Here is a 21,421-nt window from a genome sequence, read left to right as displayed (position 1 = left end):
TAAAAAAAACTTTTTAAAATTAAACTTAGTTCTTTATGGATACACACAACACAAGAATATACATATTAATATACATGTTGCATAAGATAATACATAAAACATGCATGTTGATGTATATAAAATAAACATATTAATGTGATGTTTCTAGAAATTGTATAAATTTTAAATCACATTAAACATATCTTTCTCCTCAAACATCTATGGTTTCTTTAAGGTGAATACATTCAAAATCCCCTGTTCTAGTTTTGTGAAACACATGGTACATAGTGGTTATCTGCAGTCACACTGGAACCTCTTGAGTATACCGGATTGGAACTGAACACTTATTTACTAAACCTTCCTAGCTCCCCATGACCGCCCAGCCTCCAATAACCTCTATTCTCCTCAACTTTTACGAGGTCAGCTTTCTCAGATTCCCTATACAGGTTGAGTCATGCTGTGCTTATCTTTTTATGCCTGTCTTATTTCACTAACTGCAATAATACATTCTTTTTTTTTTTTTTTAACTTGGGAATCGAACTGATGACCTCGCACTTGCCAAGCAGGCATTTGTGCCACTGGGCTATATCCCTAGGCCAACTATAATGTTATGAAGCCTCATCTATAATGTTGCAAATTGCAGGCTTTTATTCTTTTTTATGACAGTATGGTATTTGTCCAGACACATGTACCCCTTTTCTTCATGCATTTGTCATCTGATGGCACATACAGTTTCCATCTCTGGGTCATTGTGGATAGTGCTATAATAACCATGCTAGTACAGATGTCTTGTCAGTGTGCTGATTTCACCTCCTTGGCATAAACACCCAGTAGTGAGTTTACAAGATTATATGGACTTTTTAAAAAAAATTGTTTGGGGAATCTCCATCATGTTTCTTTTCCTTTCTACCTCACTGCCTTTCTTTCTCAAGTGGGTAAATTTAACTTAAATTTGTAAAGAAAGACCACAGGACAACTGCACACTGAAACACATTGTTTAGATTGTTCATCAGGATGCGTTGTACATGCTCGCTTTTATTTTTATCAGTTTTCATTTGGTATTATACACTGGCTTTTATTGAGCAATACTCTTAAGAGTAAACACTTTGAAACTGTTTACTTTGCCATACAGGGACTTTTTGCCTAATACAGGAAGTCTTGTGTAATGTCTAGGGTTATCCCCATTGCAGAGCTCTAGATTTGCCTCCAGTTTTTATGATTTTGCATTGAGGCAGCATTACTCAATTATAAGTTGTACATCTGCATTTGAAAATCAGGAAGGAATGTTCTTCTAAATCCCCAGTGTTGAGTTTAAATATGTCCAAATGTAGAATCAGACAATAAATGCTTAATGTTTAGAGTTTTGTGTCTCTAACCTAAATTCAACTTGCAGCATATGTTTAGCATGTTTTATTATATAATGCTCTTTTGTAAGCACTCACCAGAGACATCATCTCAGTTTTCTGTTCCAGGATTAGGTATGCTTCTCCAGTGCAGTTGAATTTTGTTTCCTGGGTAGAATCCATATCTTGCAGGTCCTGGGGAGAAGCATGGGACCTGCATCTTCTTTATGCTCCCCAAATTGGTGCCACCTCCTTTGGTACAAATTTGCGATTGCCTATTCAATTTCTTCCTTAAGAACTTTCTTTATAAAGTGGGATGGGGTTGAGAAAAACAACACAAGAATATGAAAGCACTAGAGATACATAGCTCTGTACCTTTAGTGGCTTCTGAATACATTGTGTGGGTTCAGAAAAAGAAATGGTGGATATAATTCGAACCACGAGAAATCGCAGAAATCTATGGACTATGTTCACTATTTAAAAACTTAGTAGAACGTATCACGTTTTATTAATACTTGCTTCCAGATAATCTTCTTGAAAAATGACTTTTATGGATAAATTTTAGCTAGGTAGGAAATTTGTTAATATGGAATAGAGTTTTTTTTCATGATCCTTGATAAATTTTAGTCTGATATGTATGTTTCCTTAGTTATGAATGACTGGGTTTTGTTGTAATCCTTAGTTGACAATTACATAACATTTAAACATTTAATTGTGTCTTCACAATTATTCCTTCACAGTTACTTCACAGTTATCCCCAATTGTGTCTTCACAAAAAGAGTCTCAATTTTTTGTTTCTTTGTTTGTTTTTTGTTTTTTTTTTCCGGTACTGGAAATCGAACTCACGACTTTGCGCTTGCCAGGCAGGCGCTGTGCCACTGAGCTAAATCCCCAGCCCCAAGAATCTCAAATATTAAGAGATTGTTTTTCCAGAAATGTACTAGAAGGAAGGCAAGTTTAAATCTTTGTAACTGTTTAGGTCTACTCTCAGGAAATAAGAGACCCTCATGAAGTGTTTCTCTCATTTCTTTTTCTTGTCTTTTGGACAGCGTGACAAAGTCTTACCAGTAGCAGCAGCAGCAGCAGCAGCAGCAGCAAATACTTTGGCAGTTTTATTATATGTCAGCCAGTCCTCCAGATACTTGTCATACATTACGTTTTTCAGTCTTCACCGCAACCCAATGAAGCATAAGCCGTGTCCCTGTTATATTTCCTTGATGAGAAAATGGAGGACTTGGGAGGTTCACAGATTTAAGGCCACACTGTGAGAAAGTGATAGAGGTAGAATGTACTCCAGATGGATACTGGTGTCGCATACACTAATCTCACAGAAATCTAGCTGTCCCATTGTCTCATGTAAGTTAAGGAGTAAGTCTGTGGCATTTAGTTAATACTGGGAGAACGTGAAATTAACAAAAAAGCCCCAGAGGGAAAATACGCACTTTTTCATGGTTGATAGGACACAGTGGCACAGCGATTGGTCTTGTATGGGGTGACTGTCTTTAAAGAGAAGAGCATGTAAGGGACGGTGAAGATGACCTTAAACTTTGTATGACATTCTCCACTGAGCAAAGTTAAATTGTATTTACGAGGGAAATGACTGTAAATCTTGCTTCACTTCAGAAATGTACAAAATAAAATCAGGTACAAAGTCTTCATGTGTTGAGTCCCACATGTATAAAGCCAAATCCAATGTACGATTTAAGAGCAAGTCAAAATAAAACACTAAAAATGTAAATGAATGCCATTAATTCAGCTTGATGGGTAATATTACTTTGCTGAAGTTCAATCCTACAGTCTAATACTATCTAGAGCATAGTTTTGTTTTGTTTTGTCTTTTAAATCAGCTTGAAGAAAATGGTGTGTTACCTGTATGGACTCTTTTTGGCTGTGTGCGGTGCCCATGAACCGCTATCACACAGCTGGCTGCAGCAGCACCTGCTCTTCACCCAGTGCAGGTGTACACTTGGACATACTTTTCTCTTTATTAGCCCGCAACAATTGCCAGAGTTCTTTTTGGTGCCAGCACAACAGTAAACACATCCTCAGATGTGGATATTTAGATCTTTCAGAGGCTCTGTATATGAAAAAGGTGGTCATTCTACCAAAAGTACTCGTGTATATACTTCAGATTGCTGCTGATTTTAAATAATCATTATTTTTTGCCATGCTGGGAGTCAAATACAGGTGCTCACACATGCTAGGCAGTGCTCTACCCTTGAGCTCTCTCTCTTGCCCAATGTCATTCCCTTTGTATCTAAGAAAAACTGCAAGTCTGAGTATCCAAGTTAAAAGAATTACTGATTTTAGATGTTGAAATGCACGCTAATGTAACATGAAAGAGAAAAGGACTTTCAACCATTTCTACCTGTGATTTTTTTTGTTGATGTTCCAGTTAGCTTGTCCCTATTAAGCAAATACTTGCTGGCTGATTTAGAGAATGGTGCACCAGAATGGGAATTTTTTTTTTTTTAATCTCAGCAGAAAAAGACAAGTGATCTGTTTGGTACAAAGTGTGTTGTCAGTAAAAATCTCCTACTAGGTTTGGAGAGAAATGAATATTCTAATAGCATTATTACATTTAAATCCTGGTGAAATCTTGGATGAAAAAGTCTTTAAACATGAAGTGTAGGGTAAAAGAGCCTCTCGTTGAGCTCTAAGGCAAATTTGCTGTGAATTTAGAATCATGATGTATTCATAGCAGTTTTCCCCTGTGTCTCACTGCTACCAAAGCTGGCAGAGAAACATTGTTAAAGTCTAAATGATAAACTTCTTGGGGAATGACTTAGTTTGTTAATACTGAAGGATCTTGAGAAATTTTATAACTCGCCTTGTGCTCAGAATCATGCCTGTCCCTGTTGAATAACATACATTGTACGTGTGCCAGCCCTATTGGTTAATGCATGTACCTCGGCTCGGTCTCCATTACTCAAGCCTGCTTGGGCAGATTTCATTTTTATATCTTATTTGTGAGATATGTGCAATAATAGCTACTTTGTGGAAATGCCTGGAGCTTTTTTTTTTTTTTTGTAACTGGGAATTGAACTCAGGACCTTATACTTTCCAGGGAGGCACTGTGCCGCTAAGCTATATCTGACCCCTTGAAAATTAAAGGGAAAAAAAAATGTGTATATAAAGTTTTACTCTCATTGTAACTGGTAAATAAATGTCAGTACCATTTTCCTTTCCCAGAACCAATCTATTTTGGAAAGAATTGAAAAAAGCATGACAGGCAATACTAACGTCATTTTTGAAAGAAAAGTCTACATCTGAAATATTAACATCCAGAGGCTGGTTGTCCACTGGCACCTGGAAGATGGCACAGAAGCTGTCCCAGCCTGGTCCCTCCTCCCAAGTGCAGAACTGACATGCCAGAAATATTACCATAGTGTCTGATGTAGATATCTTCTTGGCTATGTTGAGACTGGAAATTTCCACATTCCTGCTTTTTGGTAGTAATAAAAAAGCTTTACTTTGCAAATACTGTTAAGATACCCAAATTTTAAAAAATATTTACTCCACTGTGCTGACAATGGTTTGCTAACCACGTATTTTTACACAGAGTCAATTTTGCATGATTTGTTTCTATAGAATTTTGTTTTGTTTCAGATAGAAGCAAATCAAGTAAAAAGAAATGGGCTTTACTTAAAAATAATTGAGATTCTTTTTTTACCACTTAAGCTAACGCTGCTGATTCTGACGATTATCCTGATAATTCTCTTTATATATTTATTCTTCTATGGGCTCATCTATCATTTGTACTTTTAAATCATACTGGATTGTACTTTGTTTTAATAATTAGTAATTATTTTCCCATATTGTGATAGTCATAATAAAGTCTTGGTAATTAGTTGTCTGATTCTTTCTTATGTATGAAAACCTTTGGATATAGTAAATCTAAGTGAGAATCTTACTGGTTAGTGTGTGTTTATTTCCTTTGATAAATGCATTTTTATCATGATAAATATATGCGTCACCTTAGGACTGTAATAACAGAATTACCTTTGGTTTGACAGAATCATGCAGACATTTGTTACACAGCAGTGGAAACAGAGCAAAGAAAAGTCCAGCTGCCTGCACAATAAGAAGCTGTCAGAAAAGAAAGTGAAGTCCCCCCTGCATTTGTTTTCTACCTTGCGCAGGTTGGTACACATGACTTCCCCATTGTCTTGATGAGCTCCAGTCCACTGTAAGTAAGTTTAGAGCATCCTATAGTCTTGGCATTTGTTTGTTTGTTTGTTTGAGACAAAGTCTATTTTGGCCAAGGCTGGTCATGAACTCATGTTGATCCTCCTGCCTCAGCTTTCCAAGTACTAGGATTACATACATGTATTACTACACCCAACCTGTTTATTTTCTTTATAACTTTAGACTAAATTCCATATATTTTATCAGAAACATAATCATTCATTTCTGTAGTTTTTATTTATTTAGCATCTGTTCAGTTTACTAAAACTGTATTTGCTTTTGGCTTGTCTAGAGTTCCAGAGCGGTTAGTTTCATATAGAGCCCTGGAAAGTGGCCGTGGTGGTGGTGGGGCTTAGAGTCTTCTGTTTTTCAGGAACATGGGATTTTATTCCTGGGATCTTTCTACACATGTGCTTGATTTTCACGTTGCCTGGGTAGGCTGTATTTAAGTGAGATGGTAACACATGCGCTCTGCAGTTGAGACTGAGCGTGACAAGTGTTCTCTGTAGTCTGTTAGACTCATCCTTTGCCCCGTATTAATTCTTGTTCCATTTATAAGGTCGCCAAGTTATCCTCCCCCTGGCTGTGGGAAAAGCAAATCCAAACTGAAATCTGAGCAAGATGGCATCTCCAAAACGCATAAGCTGCTGCGCAGGACTTGTTCCAGCACGGTCAAGGCGGATGACGTGTGCTCCGCCAAGTCTCATAGGACCTTTGGTCGCTCCCTGTCCAGCGATCCCAGAGCTGAGCAGGCGATGACAACAATTAAATCGCACAAACTCTTGAGCCGTCCCTGCCCTGCTGCTGTTAAGCAAGAGGATTGCCTCACTCTGAAGTCACATAAACTATTGACTCGATCTTGCTCTGGAGACCCGAGATGCGAGCACACCGCCAACTTGAAGCCCCACAAACTGTTAAGCAGGTCTTACTCCAGCAACCTTAGAATGGAGGAGCTGTACGGACTGAAGAGTCACAAACTGCTCAGCAAGTCTTACTCCAGCGCCCCAAAGGCATCCAAAACCGAGCTTTTCAAGGAACCTACTGCGGAAGGCAGGAGGCTCTCTCTTACCTCAGGGCTTATTGGTATCTTAACACCATCCTCATCTTCATCTTCCCAGCCTGCTGTGCGTAAATATTTTCACCTTGAGTTCTTACCCAAATTTTAAAAAAATATTAAAAAATATGTTTATATTAAATTAAAATATATTAAAATAATTTAAAAAATTAAAATTTTAGCTAAGGAGTAGTGGAGTTTCATTGTTCACCTAAGAGTTAGTGGAGGAAAGAACTAAGATGGGTGTTGTTTTTTATATTTGCTATTTTTTCTTTTTGGATGCTTTTGTGTATCAGGCATTTGCAGTTGTTGCACTGAATGTTAGTTCTGATTCTTAAAAAAATGCAGTTATTGGTTTAAGTTCCAGTGCAAATTTTTGTCATGGTATTGAATGTTACTAAAAACAGAAGGAAACCCATTGGATGCACAAAACATTCCTTTTAAGCTCTAAGTTAATGTTTTGTTAAGTAGGTATATCTGATCTCTGGTTTTTATTTTTTTGTACGGGGAATTGAACTCAGGACCTTGTGCTTGCCAGGCAAGCACGTATGTCACTGAGCTATATCCTCAGCCCTCTAATCTTTGTTTTTTTTTTTTTTTTTTTTTATTCACATGAATTATGGAGGACCATGTTTGTTCTAGAACTAAATTAAGAGTAATCTCCCTGAAGTTAGGAGAACTTTGCCAATAAATATTGAGACTGGTAGAAGCGATGTTGAAGAGATAGCCCAGCGCCACCCTTGAATTTGCCTCTCGGGTCCGTATTATGCTGAACCTGGAGCCAGGAGATAACTGTAGTAATAATTTAAGATTTTTGTATGGTATTATTTTACACAAAATTCACCTTTAGAGTAGTTTATGTTTTCTGAATTGTGTGTGTGTGTGTGTTGGGAAGTGCATATTTAACTGTAAGTCATCGATGTGAATACACCCAACCATAGATAAAATTGACAAAAAATAAAATACTGTTTTCAGGAAGTTACTCCTGATGTAGATTTAGTTTTGAAACTAAATTGTACGTTATGCCGTAAGACTGTATTTTATGAAAACTTGAGCATGATGGCAACTTTATGTGAGCATCCTAAAGGCCCATTCTTATTTTAAGGTAAGATTTCCGGTCATGGAGAAAAGAGTGTCAAACAGTTACACAGTGGAGTGTTTCCCATGATAGTTTTGCCCAAGAAAGATAATTTCACATAGTCTATGAAGGAAAATCTCTATAGTGTCCTGTATGTCTAAGCATAAGTGTATTATGCTTAGGGTTGAGCCACTTTTAGTAGCTCCATAATTTTCCCTTGGAGGAGTAATCGTATCACTTTTTTAAAAAGGTTGAAATACTCTGATGAGTAGGTATGAGCATTTGCTGATGAGTAATAGTCGAGGCCAGTCATTTGAACTAGAAGCTCAGCAATTAAGAACGCTAATCATTTAATTTTGGGAAAAATTGTAATAGTAATGCAAAAAGGGCATTAAAACTAGCTGAGTAAAGAAATTCTAACATCTTGATAGTATAGTGGCTTAATAGTTCATATGATCTTAGAACAATCACTTCTGTATTCAGTATTATTTTATCGTGCATTTGCCCAATTAAAATGCTCTTACTCTTTTACTTTACCTTTTATAGCCTAATGGTGCAAAATGCATTCCAACACGAGACCGAGGCTTCCTTGTGCAGGTAAGAGATGAGACTATCCATTGTAGAAATAGTTTCGTCCTTACTAGGCTTTCAGCTCGTTTATGAGTTTGACTGAATTATTTGTCTTTATCGTTTTATTCAGACAATTGAGTTTGCCGAACAGCGGATCCCTGTACTGAATGAGTACTGTGTGGTTTGTGATGAGCCACATGTGTTTCAAAATGGCCCCATGCTTAGGGTAAGTTCTTGTTGCTGGAATCACTTAGAATATATGTGAAAGTGTTAAAACATGAAGTGTAAATGAATACAGTTTAAAGTAAATATTGGGCAAATGATTTAAGTAACTAACTGGCATAATTTGGGTAAAAATATTCCTCCTGAAGGGATCTGTGGAATAGGTGGTTGGTGCTAGCAAACATTTCTTACTGCATTTCTTGCATGTCACTACATTACACTGTACCTATGTTGACCACAAATTGTGGAGTTTTAAGAAATACTGCTTAAAAGGGGAAATGCTAAGGATGCTTGTACAGTGTTTATTTAAAACTCTACAATTTAAAATGCATAATATAAGTAGGAGAGTATAGACCTATGCTAGTTAGAAGAAGGATACTATAGCACTGGGAGAATCCTAAGAAAGATTTCCAAACATGCTAAATTCCTGATACACTTGGGACATTGTCAAGAATATATGGAAATAAGCATCAGTGTGTATAATACAGTTTGGGGGAAATCATTCAGCTTCAAAAGTTGCCTTCTTTTGGTCATTTCTTATGGAAAGGTTCATATTACATTGAAATCACGAAAGTATACAGTCAAATGACATTTTGGTTTAAATATAAAATGTGCCCCAAAATTCTCATGTGTTCAGAGGCGAGACTTTTGGAAAGTGATTGATCCTGGGCTGCTGCACTCAGTGGATTATCCCGTTCACTAATTCAGTTCATAGCTGAAATGCTGTTAGTGGGTGAGGTCTGGTAGGAAGAGGGAGGCCACTGGGGACGTGACCTAAGCGCGTGTTCTTGTCCCTGGCTCCTGCCTTCTAGCTCTGTTTTGTGGTTGCTGGGGGCTGAGAGTAGCTGTCCTCTGCAAGGCCCTTGTAGTCAGCCGTGGACTGAATTCTCTGAAGCCCTGAGCAAAGATAAATCTCTCCTTCTCCAAATGTATTGTCCCAGGAATGGAAAATCTGACTCATGCAAACTAATTCCATAGCATTTCTGTTATCCTCAAGAGAAACTGCATAACACTTTCTGTCTTTTCTCATGCCCTAGCAACCACTAATACATTTTCTGGCTCTACAGATTTCACGTTCTGGACACTGATCACCCAAATGTAACGTGTGACCATTTATTTTTTTGACTTAGATAATATTTTCAAGTTTTATCCCTGTAGCATGTATTTTATTCTTTTTTATGACACTATAGTCCATTTTATGGCTGTACCACATTTGATTATTCACTGTTAGTTGATGGGATATTTGTTAACTCTGTTTAACTTTTTAAGGAAAGGCCAAATTCTTCCGTAACAGTTGTACCATTTTACATTCCCAGTGGAAAGGTATGATAGCATCAGTTTCTGTACATTCCTATTATTGTTTCTCTCGTTTGAAAATTCTTACCATCCTATCGCGCATGAAGTGGTAGCTCATTGTGGTTTTGATAGGCACTTCCCTAGTGACAGATGACTTTGAACATGTTTCCATGTACTTATTTTTAGAGAAGTGTGTTCAAATCTTTCATTTTTAGTTTTGTTGTTTATATGTTTTTATTGTTGAGTTTCTTTAATATATTCTGAATACTAGATCCTTATTTCTGGCTCCTTATCATATATATGATTTGAAAATACTTTGTCCTCTTATGTGGGTTGTCCTTTCATTTTCTTTTTTTTTTTCCAATGTGATTTCAAAACTTTATTAATACTTTGCATTGACAAATAATTGTGTTACATTTATTTCTTATATTACATTTATGGAATACAACATGTATTTTAATACATGTATACAGTGTGGAACGACTGGATCAAACCGACATCCTTCTCTTTCTTACCTGATTTTTTTGCGGTGAGATGCACAAAGTACACTTTCTTGTTACGATTTTATTTTTTGCCATTCTGGTGAGTGTCTGGTGACATCCCGTTGTGTCTTACTTTGCATTTCTTTGATGAGGAATGGTGTTGAACACACTTCACTTGCTTATTGGCTACCTGGCGATCTTCTCTAGCAAAGTGCTTAATCTCCTGCCATCTAATTTATCTGCTGTGTCATAACTTGAGGGATTCCTTGTACTTTTTGCATGTCTCCTTCCTTAGGTGCACAGGCTGATCTCCTGCGGTCTACTTCTTGCTTCTGTTTTCCTTCAGAGCATCATTTCATCATCATGCTTTGTGCTTTTGACATAACCTTTTGTGTTCAGTTTCTTTTGTGCAGTAAGTCATGACTGACAAACTAAAGACAGTGACAGTAATCTATGCTTTCTCCTAGAATTCTGATCTTCTTCTAAACTCACTGCACTCCCAGGTGGTCTGGTAATAGCTCACTAAGAGTAACACAAATGGTGGTCACAAGAACAGTAATAGGTAATATTAACTGAGCTGACACAGTATTCCAGGTACTGTGTCAAGGAGTTTACACGTACCATATATTTAATTTCCACAACAGCAATCTTAGGTAGATTTGATTATCTCTATGTACAAACGGTGCACATAATGAACATTTCGCAGTACAGATGGTTTCAAGTTGTAGATGTTTCACCTTACAATTTTTCAATTTTATGATGGTGCAAAAGTGAACCCACACAACCACTAATTTCTGATCTTTATAATGGTGCGAAAGCAGACCTGATACAATCCCTGACTTCTGAATTTTAGGCTGGTGTGAAAGTATAAACCATGCAGCCACTAGTTTCTGAACTGTAGGATGGTGCAAAAGTGGACCCAATACAAGCAGTGATTTCTGAACTCATGATGGTGTGAAAGTGTAACCATATAGCCACTAGTTTTCACTGTTGATAAAATATTCAATAAATTTCATGGGACATCCAGCACTTATAGACTTTTAGACGATTTTGCCCAATTTAGGCTCATGGGAGAAATTTTGAGCCCTTTTAAGCTATACTGGGCTAGCCTCCATGTTTGGTTGGTCGAGTGTACTAAGTGCATTTTTGAATGGTATTTTCAGCTTGAGATGGGCTTATTGGGATGTCGCCCTACTGTATGTTGAGGTGCATCTGCAGTGCACAGGGTAACAGGAAGTATGAGGGCGTGTCTCCCAGGAGGTAAAGAGACAGGATGCTGCTGGTTCTTCGTGGAGTGTGTGCCATGATTAAAGGCTTCCCCTTGTATTATTTAGCTGAGTTATTCCTAGAATGTAGTAAAGTTGAAATGTAGTAAAGATGAAATGAAGAAAAAAACATGGAGTGGTACTGCTAGACTTCGATGACTTAATGCACCAGCCTATCTGGTAAAAGAACATGTTGTAATCATAAGGAAAAGTACCTTCTCCATGGTCACATGTGCCTCTCATGTTACTGGTGATGTTGTAAGTGTGGGAATGACCAGGGAAGGCTTTTCTGTGTTACATTAATCGTGACTGTTCCTCACAGCGAGGAAGGGACAAGTGCAGGATAGAAGCTTCGGTACATGCCTTGTTTTCAAAAGGCTTCTAACTCTCATGAACCCTCAGGTGTCCTTTCAGGTGGGCATGCTAACACACCTCCCCACACTCCTCACACACGTGAGCTTTCGCGCGTAAGTTTTCTGGTGCTGGGTGAGCTGGTGGCAGTGTGAAGGCCTTCCCGCAGTCTTTGCACTCGTGGGGCTTCTCCCCGGTGTGGATGTGTTCGTGCTTCACCAGGCTCAACCTGTAAATGAAGGCCTTGCTGCACTGGGTGCATTTGTACGGCTGCTCCCTGGTGTGGATCTTCTGGTGCTGAGTGAGACAGCTCACGTGCGTGAAACCTCCCACACTCCTGACACTGAAAAGGCTTCTCCCCGTGTGGATTCTCTTGTGAATGGGTTGGAGCCCCAGCGGAAGGCCTTGCCACAGCGCAGTCCTCACACTCATAGGACTTCTCCCCTTTGAGGATCTTCTGGTGCTGGCTCAGCTGGTAGCTGCGGCTGAAGAACTTCCCTCACTCTGCTCTCTCCAGCCGGAGCTTCCTCGCGGGAGTTGGCTGCCACCTGTTTGGGGTCCCCTTCTCGGCTCAAGTTCCCCTCTGGGCTGAGATTCTCTTCAGCTGGAGTCTCCATTTTGGCTAAGAGTCCTGTTCTGGTCCTGGCCTAGACTCCCCTCTCTAGAGCCTTGGGGTCTTTCAGACTCACTTTCACACATCCCATTAGCTGGACAAGATTTGCTTCTGATCTGTGCATCCCTTCTGTGAAGATTCATTTTATGAATGCTCTTTTCTGTAGCTGAATTCTTATCTATAGGTGCTGGCTCCAAATACAGGGAGACCAGGTTGCTGTAGTTCTCCAGCATCACATCCCCATACAGGGCCCGCTGGGCAGGGTCCAGGCATGCCCACTCCTCCTGGGAGAATTCCGTGGCCACGTCTGAGAACATCACCATACCGTGGGCTACAGTCTCAGCTCTCGTGACTGGATTTATCATCTTGGCATTTCCTCCAAGCCTTAACTTTAAGATGTATAATGGGTCTTCCTCCTGAGAGTGCTTTCTCTTTAGCTGGCCTGAACTCAACATTAACACAGGAACAGTTTGGCCCCCTAGGTCTGCTTTCTCTGGACAGCCTTTGAAAACCGCCAGCATCTTCAAAACAAGTTGAGTCTGAGAAGGAGCCACAGCTAGGCAGAGTCTGTGGACTTCTGACAGCAGAGTATCGTGCGGCACCCTGGAAAAGATCTTGGGAGGCTGAGGCAGGAGGATCTCACTCTTGAAACCACCTTGGGTAGCTCAGTGAGTCTCTGAGCCTTGACTTTAAGGTGTGTAATGGACCTTCCTCCTGAGGGTGTTTTCTCTTCAACTGGCCTGCATCACAGCTGTGGTGACAGAGTCCATGTACATTGCCCCACAGGTCTATCTTTGTGGCCCGCAGAGCGCACATACATCCCATACAATGTCGCAGCTGCATCACAGGTATAGATGCTCACCTGACCCATTCCCATAGACACCAGCGTCCACTCACACAGTAGTACCATGGTTACCGAGACACAAGATGGTCACTGCACCCCCTTTCATTTTCTTGAGAGTGGTTTTTGACACAGAAAAGTTTTAAATACTGATGAATCTGATGTATTAATTTTTTTTCTTTTGTTGCATGTTTTTGATGTTGTGTCTGAGGAGCTATGGCTTACTCAGTGTCATGAGATTGACATTGTTTGCTTGTAGGAATTTTATGGTTTGTTTTACATTTAAGTAATTGGTCCTTTTCAGGTTAATTTTTGTACATAGGTAGCATGAGGTTGGAGCCCAGATTCTTTGGTTTGAAAGATTATCACGTAGACACTCCATTCTCCAAGTACTGTTTATTGAAAAGACTATTCTTCGTTAAGTAATTTGTTACCCTTGTTGAAAATAATTTGAGCATCGTGTTGGTTTATTTCTGGACTCTTAATTCTGTGTCCACTGACGTGTATAACTGTTTTTATGCCAGCACTGCAGTCTTGCTTAGCTTTGTAGTAAGATTGAAACCAAGAAATATGAATTTGTTTATTCTCTCTCTACAAGATTGTTTTGACTGTCTGGGATCCTTGGACTTCCATATCAGTTTTGTTTTTCACTTGTCTGTTTCTCCTAGTAAAGGCAGTTGGAGTTCGTGTAGATTTACTTGGGATCCGTAAAGCAATTTGGGCATTATTGTCATCAGCTGTAGACAATGTTTGTGTCCTCTCAAAATCCATTTATTGAAATTCTGCCCTCATGGGATGATATTGAGAGATTGGACCTTTGGAAAGTGATCATGAGATGAGGGCTGAGCCCTCATGTGTGGAATTAGTGCTTTTCTAAAAAGGAGTGCAGAGAGCTCCACTACTGTGCCACATGCAGACGCAGCAGCAGCTGTCGTTGGTTTTATTGTCATATAAGTGAACGAGGAACTGGGTCCTCATCAGACACTGTATCTGCTGTTGCCTTCATTTTTCATTTTCTGTCCTGCAAAACTGTGATAATGCTTGCTTGATGTTTATAACAGAAGGCTCAGCCCATAGTATTCTGTTAGTAATAGTTAGAATGAACTAAGATGCAGTCTTATTAATCTTCCCAACCCATGCACAAGGATACAGGGATATCTTTTCATTTATTTAGGTCTTTCAGAATTTCTTTCAATGCTGTTTTGTAGTTTTCAGTATTAAAGTTTTATACTTCTTCAATCAAATTATTTTTATGTATTGTATTCCTTTCTGATGTTAGTGTAAATTCAGTTTTTAAATTTCATTTTCAGATTCTTAGCATAGAGAAATAGTCATGTTAACCTTGTTTTCTGCAAATTCTGTGAACTTAGTTATAAGCTGTATTATTTTTGGATTCTTTAATGTTTCTCTGTGTGAGACTGTATCATCAGCAGATAGGATGCTTTGTATTACTTGTGCTTACGTAGTGGGCTGGGTTAGAACTTTCAGTACAAGTTTAGTTCCAAGTAGTAAGAGTAGAAGTCTTTATTTCATAATTTAGGGAGAAAGATTTCAGCCTTTCGTTGTTACAGATTTTTCTTTATAGATACATTTCATCTGGTTAACAAAATTCCCTTTTAATCCTAGTTTGTGGTTTCTTTTCGAACAAGAAAGTGTTTTTTCTGTTTATCTTTGCCTTTTCTGTGCTTCTTGATACTATCACTTTTTTCTTTTATTCTCTTTTGCTGTTTCCTGTATTTTAATGTAATTATTATCAAGAAGGAACTATCATTGTGGCTTTCATCTGCTATATGTATTATAGATCTTTGTATTCCTCTATTTCTTTGTCACTGCCTTTTTTGTTGTGTAAATGAGAATATCCTAGTGTACTGTTTTAATTCCCATAAATTTCTGATTTATTTTCATAATTACTGCCCAGGGAGTTGCAATTAGCATTTTAATTTTGAAAAATCTAGTTTGAATCAACTAGAAAATCAACTAGATTTTAATAATGCATAAAACTTTTCCCCTTACATAGTTTCAATCTCCCTTACCCTTTTATGTATGAAGTTATAGACTACATCTTTCTATATTGTCTCCTCATGAATATATTGTACAACATAATTACAGGTTTATGTAATGGTTTTTTTAAACAAATTGGTCAGCTTTAGCTCAAGCAGTTACTTCCTCATGCTGGACTTTTCATCCAGTTTCATCTGTGTAGACTGTATCTTTGCTCATCTCGATGGGAGTTCATTGGTTTCAGGGAAGCATAAATTAATATTTTTAAATAAATTTTGAGTTTTTAAAGCTGTATTTCTTCAGCTGTTTTTCCTGCATCGTTTCCTTTCTCTTTCTTGGTGGACCTCCCCGTTTTCTGTACGCTTTTTATGTGATGGTGTTTCACAGGTCTCTTAGGCTTTGTTCACTTTTCTTCACTGTTGACTGTTGCTCTTACTTGGGGTAGCGCATCTCAGTCTATCAGCCTTCACGTTCATGGTCCTTTTTTCTACCTGCTCAGATTTGCTCTTACAGTCCCTTAGTGGTTTTTTCACTTCAGTGGTTGTACTTTTCAACTTCAGTGTATTTGTTTGTTTCATTTTTATAAATTCACTCTCTTTGAGATATTGTCTCTTCTTTATTCAGATGTAGGTTTCTTTCGTTCTCTGAACATTTGGTAAATAGTTGCCACAGTTTTTGTTCAGTAAGCCTAACATCTGTGCTTTCTCTGCGACCCTTTCTGTTGATTAAGGCCTAGTTATGGGCCTTATTTCATACTTTCCGTGCCTTATACTTTTTTTATTGAAAACTGGATATTTTAACTATGATAATGTGGCCACTTGGGAATCAGATCTCTGTCCTTAAAAGTTACTTTGTTGTTGTATATTGTAATTTGTTTTGTGATTTTTTTTCCCCCCCTAAGTTATTTCTAGATAGTCTCTACTCATTGTTTTGTTTAGCCAGGCTTTGTTCATTAAGTGGCCGGCTTATTGTTATTAACAAGGGAGGCTTTTGATCGCGAGGAGGCTCTGTGTTCCTTGGGGTTTGCCATTATTACTTAGGCCAGAAGTTGATGCCTCTACCCTAACCTGGTTCTTCTTGCTAGCACAGAAGCTTAAGGTCAGATGGAGGTGACCTTTGAGGGTAAATTGTTCTTGAGCATACAGACAGCCATGGGCAAGCACATGGGCTTGTGGATTCACAAGGAATGTATGTAAGCTTTTTATTGTCTTTATCAACATCTTATTGCCCAGGCTTTCCTTCTCAACGTTTTGGTTAATTTGTTATGGCTTGCCTTGATGAGCTATACATAGCAGTAACTAAAATATTGCCATAAGTATATTTCAGTACATTTCAGTCCTCGCTCATGCTATGGACTTAGTGCTGGGTGATTTCCAAGTCAGGCAGAAGTAAAGATAGTTATTTTGAGCTTACCTTCAGAGCACCATAGATCCCGAAATGACGGTTCCGTACTGCTTTCTCTAGTACCAGGAATATGAGTGTTACCTTTAGCACCATCACGGTGCTAGGTAGGGAACATGGGACTCAGGTAGATTCATCATTGCAAATTTTGCTATTCTTACCAAATTCAACTGTTTATCTTTAGTAGTGCTCCTTGGGTTATTTTGAAAGCTTTTGGCTAATTTTCAGAATGCAAAGCCTCGATTCGGATAATTTTTGCTAGTATTTTTATAAAAGAGGGTGAAAGTTCGGATTTCTTATTGACATTTTTGCTGTCATCAGTCCTCATTTCAAAGTTTGAAATATACAGTAAGTTTTATTACAGCTGCATAGTACAGTCCTGCTCTTGAATTTGAGAAAGAATAAAGTGTGCGTAAATATCTATCACGGTTAGCAGAGGAGTGGAGATTACTGGGCATAATGCACCAGGCATATTGTGTGTATGTGTATTTAGAAAACAATATGCCATATATATATTGATTTCCTTATTTTATTTTGATAAAAATCTCTTGTGCTTTAGGTATTTTTACTCCCATGGTACAAATAAGATTAGAATTCACAGAGGTTAAGCAGTTTGTTCAACATCATCCAGATACTGTGGGTGGAGGCTGGGCTCTGAACCAAGTTCTGTCTGACTTCAAAACCCTGCATTTTAAACACGTACGGAAGGCTTGATAACTAGAATGTGCCATGTGAGACTCAGTGTTATTCTTTTTAGGAGAAATCATTCTTGTTCTAATGTATGTAGACAAGATAAACCACAAAGCCTAGAAACAAATAACTTTACTAGAATTTTTGCAAATTGAGATTTTTATATCTAAAAAAATGTGTATATATTTTATAGACATAATCATCTGTCAGATTTTGTGATTTATTGTTTTCCCTTTACTTAGGGGAAAAGATATGAAAACAGAGTTTAGTCTTACAGTGTACAAGCCTTTCATTTTTGGTGCTGCTGATTGAATGCGGGCTGTCATGCACACTGGCTACGTGCTCTGCTACTGAGCCACCCTTCCAGCACCATATCATTTTTTTGGTCAGTCAACTTTTCTCAGAGGTAATTCTTTTTTTGTTGTTGTTTAATTTTTTTTATTCTAAAGAGAATAAAAAAATAACAAAATAGCAATAACATAGACAAAAACAAAACAACACAAAAACAATAAATTTGGTACAGGGCTTCAAAACAAAATGATAGGAATTAATAGTGGTTGTAATATTGCATATTGTTATCTTCAGTGAAGTTGCTCAGATTACCAGATGTAAGAATGCAAGATTGATCAAACCATTAAAGAGATCTAAATTAATTAAATTAGAATTGATTCATTAAGAGATGATGCAGTTTTGTTATCCATCCCAGAGAAGTGTAGGTATGGTGAGAATAGGGGGTGTGCTCCAATCATCCCAGCCTGCCCTGCCTTGGAGCAGTGTTTATTTTGTCAGCATCCACTCTTGACCTTTGATCTCTTGCTTTGTCCATGCAGGCCGTGCCATCTTGACTACACAGATAACAGCAGTGTTACCAGTAGCAAGTACCTTCTGCGTGGTTGTTTAATGTTTTGTTTTTTTTTGTTTTTTTTTTTGGTTTTTTGGTTTTTCTCCGGTACTAGGAACCGAACTCACGACCTTGCGCTTGCCAGTGGTTGTTTAATGTGATTATGTGCTCAGTGGCTTCATTAATTATCACATTTAATTTGTCCAGTAGCTCTGTGAGGTGTGGATATTGTTATTATCCCCACTTCACAGATGAGGAAAATAGTGATTTATTCAATATTACTCTTCTAGTTGATAATACACACAGGATTCTAACAGGCTCCGTGGCAGCACAGCGGAGGGGTGGTCTTACTGTAGGATTATGGACTTGAATTAACCACATTTCTGTCCTGGAAATTGAAAAATGCACACATTTTTAAGGTTCACTCATTGTGGTTTAATTGCTGGTGGTTTGTTCCTAGAGTGAAGAGTTAAGATCTCATTGTTGCTATCAGTATTCTTTATGTCTTACTCCAAATTGCTTCACTTTGTGTCCACATCAAAGTCTGCTATTTTTCATGAAGGGGAGGGTGCTTTTATGAGGAAGAGAGAATATATTTTCAAAATAAATACCTATTCGATGGATTAATGCTGTTGCAGCACAAACTACCTAAGGAAATGAGAAAACTGTGGGTTTTTAAGTAATAAGTGAAATCAGGTCAAGAAATGAAAATCAAGGAGATTCTTGTGTTTAAAGGAAAAGGAGTAAACATGCAGAACTTTCACTTGATTTTATTAAACAGATACATTGGGCACATTCTTTTTTGAAGTATATTTTGTATTACAATGCAAAATGTTTTGCTATAAAGTTAAGAATAATAGGTAAAAAATCAGAAATGTTTCTTATGAGATAGCAGACAGTGGACTGATTTATTGACTGTTTATTCAGTCCACATGCTGCAGTGTATTATGTACTGTACTAGGACTCCAAAGAGGAGAAACTGTAGCCCAGGTGGTGATTAAATAGGTTATGTAAAACCTATAGGTTATGTTCCGTTTCTGTAGAATTGTTTCCAAATTCACTCTTCTCATGCTTTTTCTCTTCAAACTTGATTTTTTTTTTAAGGTAACATAGATGCCCTGTTACCCCTCTCCCCGCAAAATGCTAAAATGTTAGTCCTTGTACTTCTCTGTCACTCCACTCGAGAGGTAACGTGTTATGTCTCCTGCAACACAGGCAACTAAAGTACTTATTTAGAAATACTGTGATGCTCCAGTATTCTCTTCTGTTTGTTTAAAAAGTCTGTAAATGTCATTCCCAGGTGAGTTCTGACATAACACTTCGAATTTGCAAAACACTCACATCAGCATCAGGAGAATTGCTCAGAGAATCTTAGATTTTCAATTTAACTGTGCACCACTTGGATTGGTATCAGGAAACCAAACCAAAACTCAATGAGCCTTTCTTTCTATTTCAAATTGGCTAGGGTGTTAATGATGTAAACTGTTTTAGGAGGTTCATTTTAAATGTGTTGTCTTTCTCTAGTGTTTTGGCAAACAAGAAAATAAGAAAAATAGTGCCCTTGCTTTTTTATAATGTGCACTTTGAAAACACGCAGTCTTTGATCAGTGTAGTTGTTTTTAATCTTTGATCCCTGCACGTGAGTTGCTAAACTCTGATGGAGAAAACCATACCAAGTAGTTTTGTGGATTAACGTCCCTACCAGGTCGGACCCCAGTCACAGATTCTTGGCAGTCCCTTGTTTTCTGGCTAATAGACTGTTCGACTCCACACGCGTTAACGTGGCATGAGCACTGTGACCTCCTTGCCTTTGCCTGCCACCTGAAAATGTTCTGGATCGCCTGTTCTGAGTGGGTTGATTCGGGGTGAGATTATAGGCCAGTGGTTCCTAGATGGTTTGGGTTTGCACATGGCTGTCACTCACCTGAGAGGAGCGCCAGTTCTATCAAAGCAAAGTCAGCTGAGAAAGTTGAGTCTGTATTTTTGTTTATGCACTTTGCTGTGAGCCTTAGACCAATGTTTGGACCCGAGGCTCTTATTTTCTGTGTGAAATTAATCACAGTTGTTATTTGGTTATAGTTTAAGAAATTCCCCTTCCTTCTAAGACAAAACAGATTGGTTGTTTTACATTTAGGTCTGATTTTAGTATTTGAAGAATGGATGGAAAAGAGTACTTTACTAATACTGTCTCCCCCTAAAGTATTCAGATTTGGGGTTCTGAAACACAAGCTAAACTAATGTGGAGTTTTTTTTCTTTTTTTTTTTGGTACCTGGAATTGAACTCACAACCTAGAGTTTGCCAGGCAGGCACTGTACCACTGAGCTATATCCCTAGCCCTAAACTGAAATAATAGTTTAGCTAAGTGATTTCTTTTTTTTTAGTTCAAAAAGATGATTTTTAAATAATATCCAACTGAGTAGATACTGGTTTTAATGGTCAAATAACATATTTGTTGTATGTGACAAATTGGGGCAACCCTCTGTTGATTTCTAATCTGCTCTGTTTGCCCTGCAGCAGATCTGCCTTGGTCTCTCTCATGGGTCAGTAACCTTTCCTGACCCTGAACATGTGTCTCAAGTACAAGAATCCAAAGCATTGACCAGAAAACCAGAAACACATAATTCTGTTTGGGTCTAGATGTTCCCCTAAAGCCTCATGTAGTTGTAATTAGGGCTTTTAAGAGGTGGCTGAATCTAGAGTATGATGCTGGAATTAAGGATGTGTCAGTCAGTCCACTCATTGGTTTGGCATCACTCTAATTCTGCTACCCTGGATACAGTGTCAGAGACAGAGAGAAGCTTGTCTTGCCCCTTGCTTGCTTTGCTAGCTTCTGCTTGCCATGAGCTGTTCCTGCTCTGTGACGCCTGTCCTGCCTGCCACACTGCCTTGGCGCCCGCCAATTATGAACTGAAACCTGTAGGAACCATGGGCCAGATAAATCTTTCCTCCCTTAATTTTGGGTGTTGGGTACTTTGTCTCAGCAATGAGCCAAGTAACTAAGACACAGAAAATTAATGAATTAAAGGTTTTGTGATTCTTAAAAGGTTAATACAATCCTATACTTTTCCAACACTTTTTTTTTTGTCTTTGAGGCAGGGTCTTGCTGTGCAGTTCAGGCTGGCCTTGAGCTCAGTTTGTAGCTCAGGTTGGTCTCCAGCTTGCAATGATCCTCCTGCCTCAGCCTCCTGAGTGCTGGGATTACAGG

At 38.3% G+C, this 21,421-nt stretch overlaps 1 protein-coding gene across 1 annotated transcript in view; it reads left to right on the top strand.

The window, feature by feature from the left end:
• Nucleotides 1-21,421, top strand: part of Parp8 (poly (ADP-ribose) polymerase family, member 8) — a gene marked incomplete at its 5' end in the record, with an annotated part of 184,106 nt that overhangs the window by 127,646 nt on the left and 35,039 nt on the right. Inside the window, 4 exon segments of the mRNA XM_013518449.1 lie at nt 5,339-5,464; nt 6,070-6,634; nt 8,189-8,239; nt 8,343-8,438. Coding sequence (XP_013373903.1) covers nt 5,339-5,464; nt 6,070-6,634; nt 8,189-8,239; nt 8,343-8,438 — 838 coding nt within the window.

Source organism: Chinchilla lanigera, unplaced genomic scaffold, assembly GCF_000276665.1.
Source record: "Chinchilla lanigera isolate Chin_1 unplaced genomic scaffold, ChiLan1.0 scaffold00045, whole genome shotgun sequence".
Lineage (NCBI taxonomy): Eukaryota > Metazoa > Chordata > Mammalia > Rodentia > Chinchillidae > Chinchilla > Chinchilla lanigera.
This window is presented reverse-complemented; position numbering and strand designations above follow the sequence as displayed.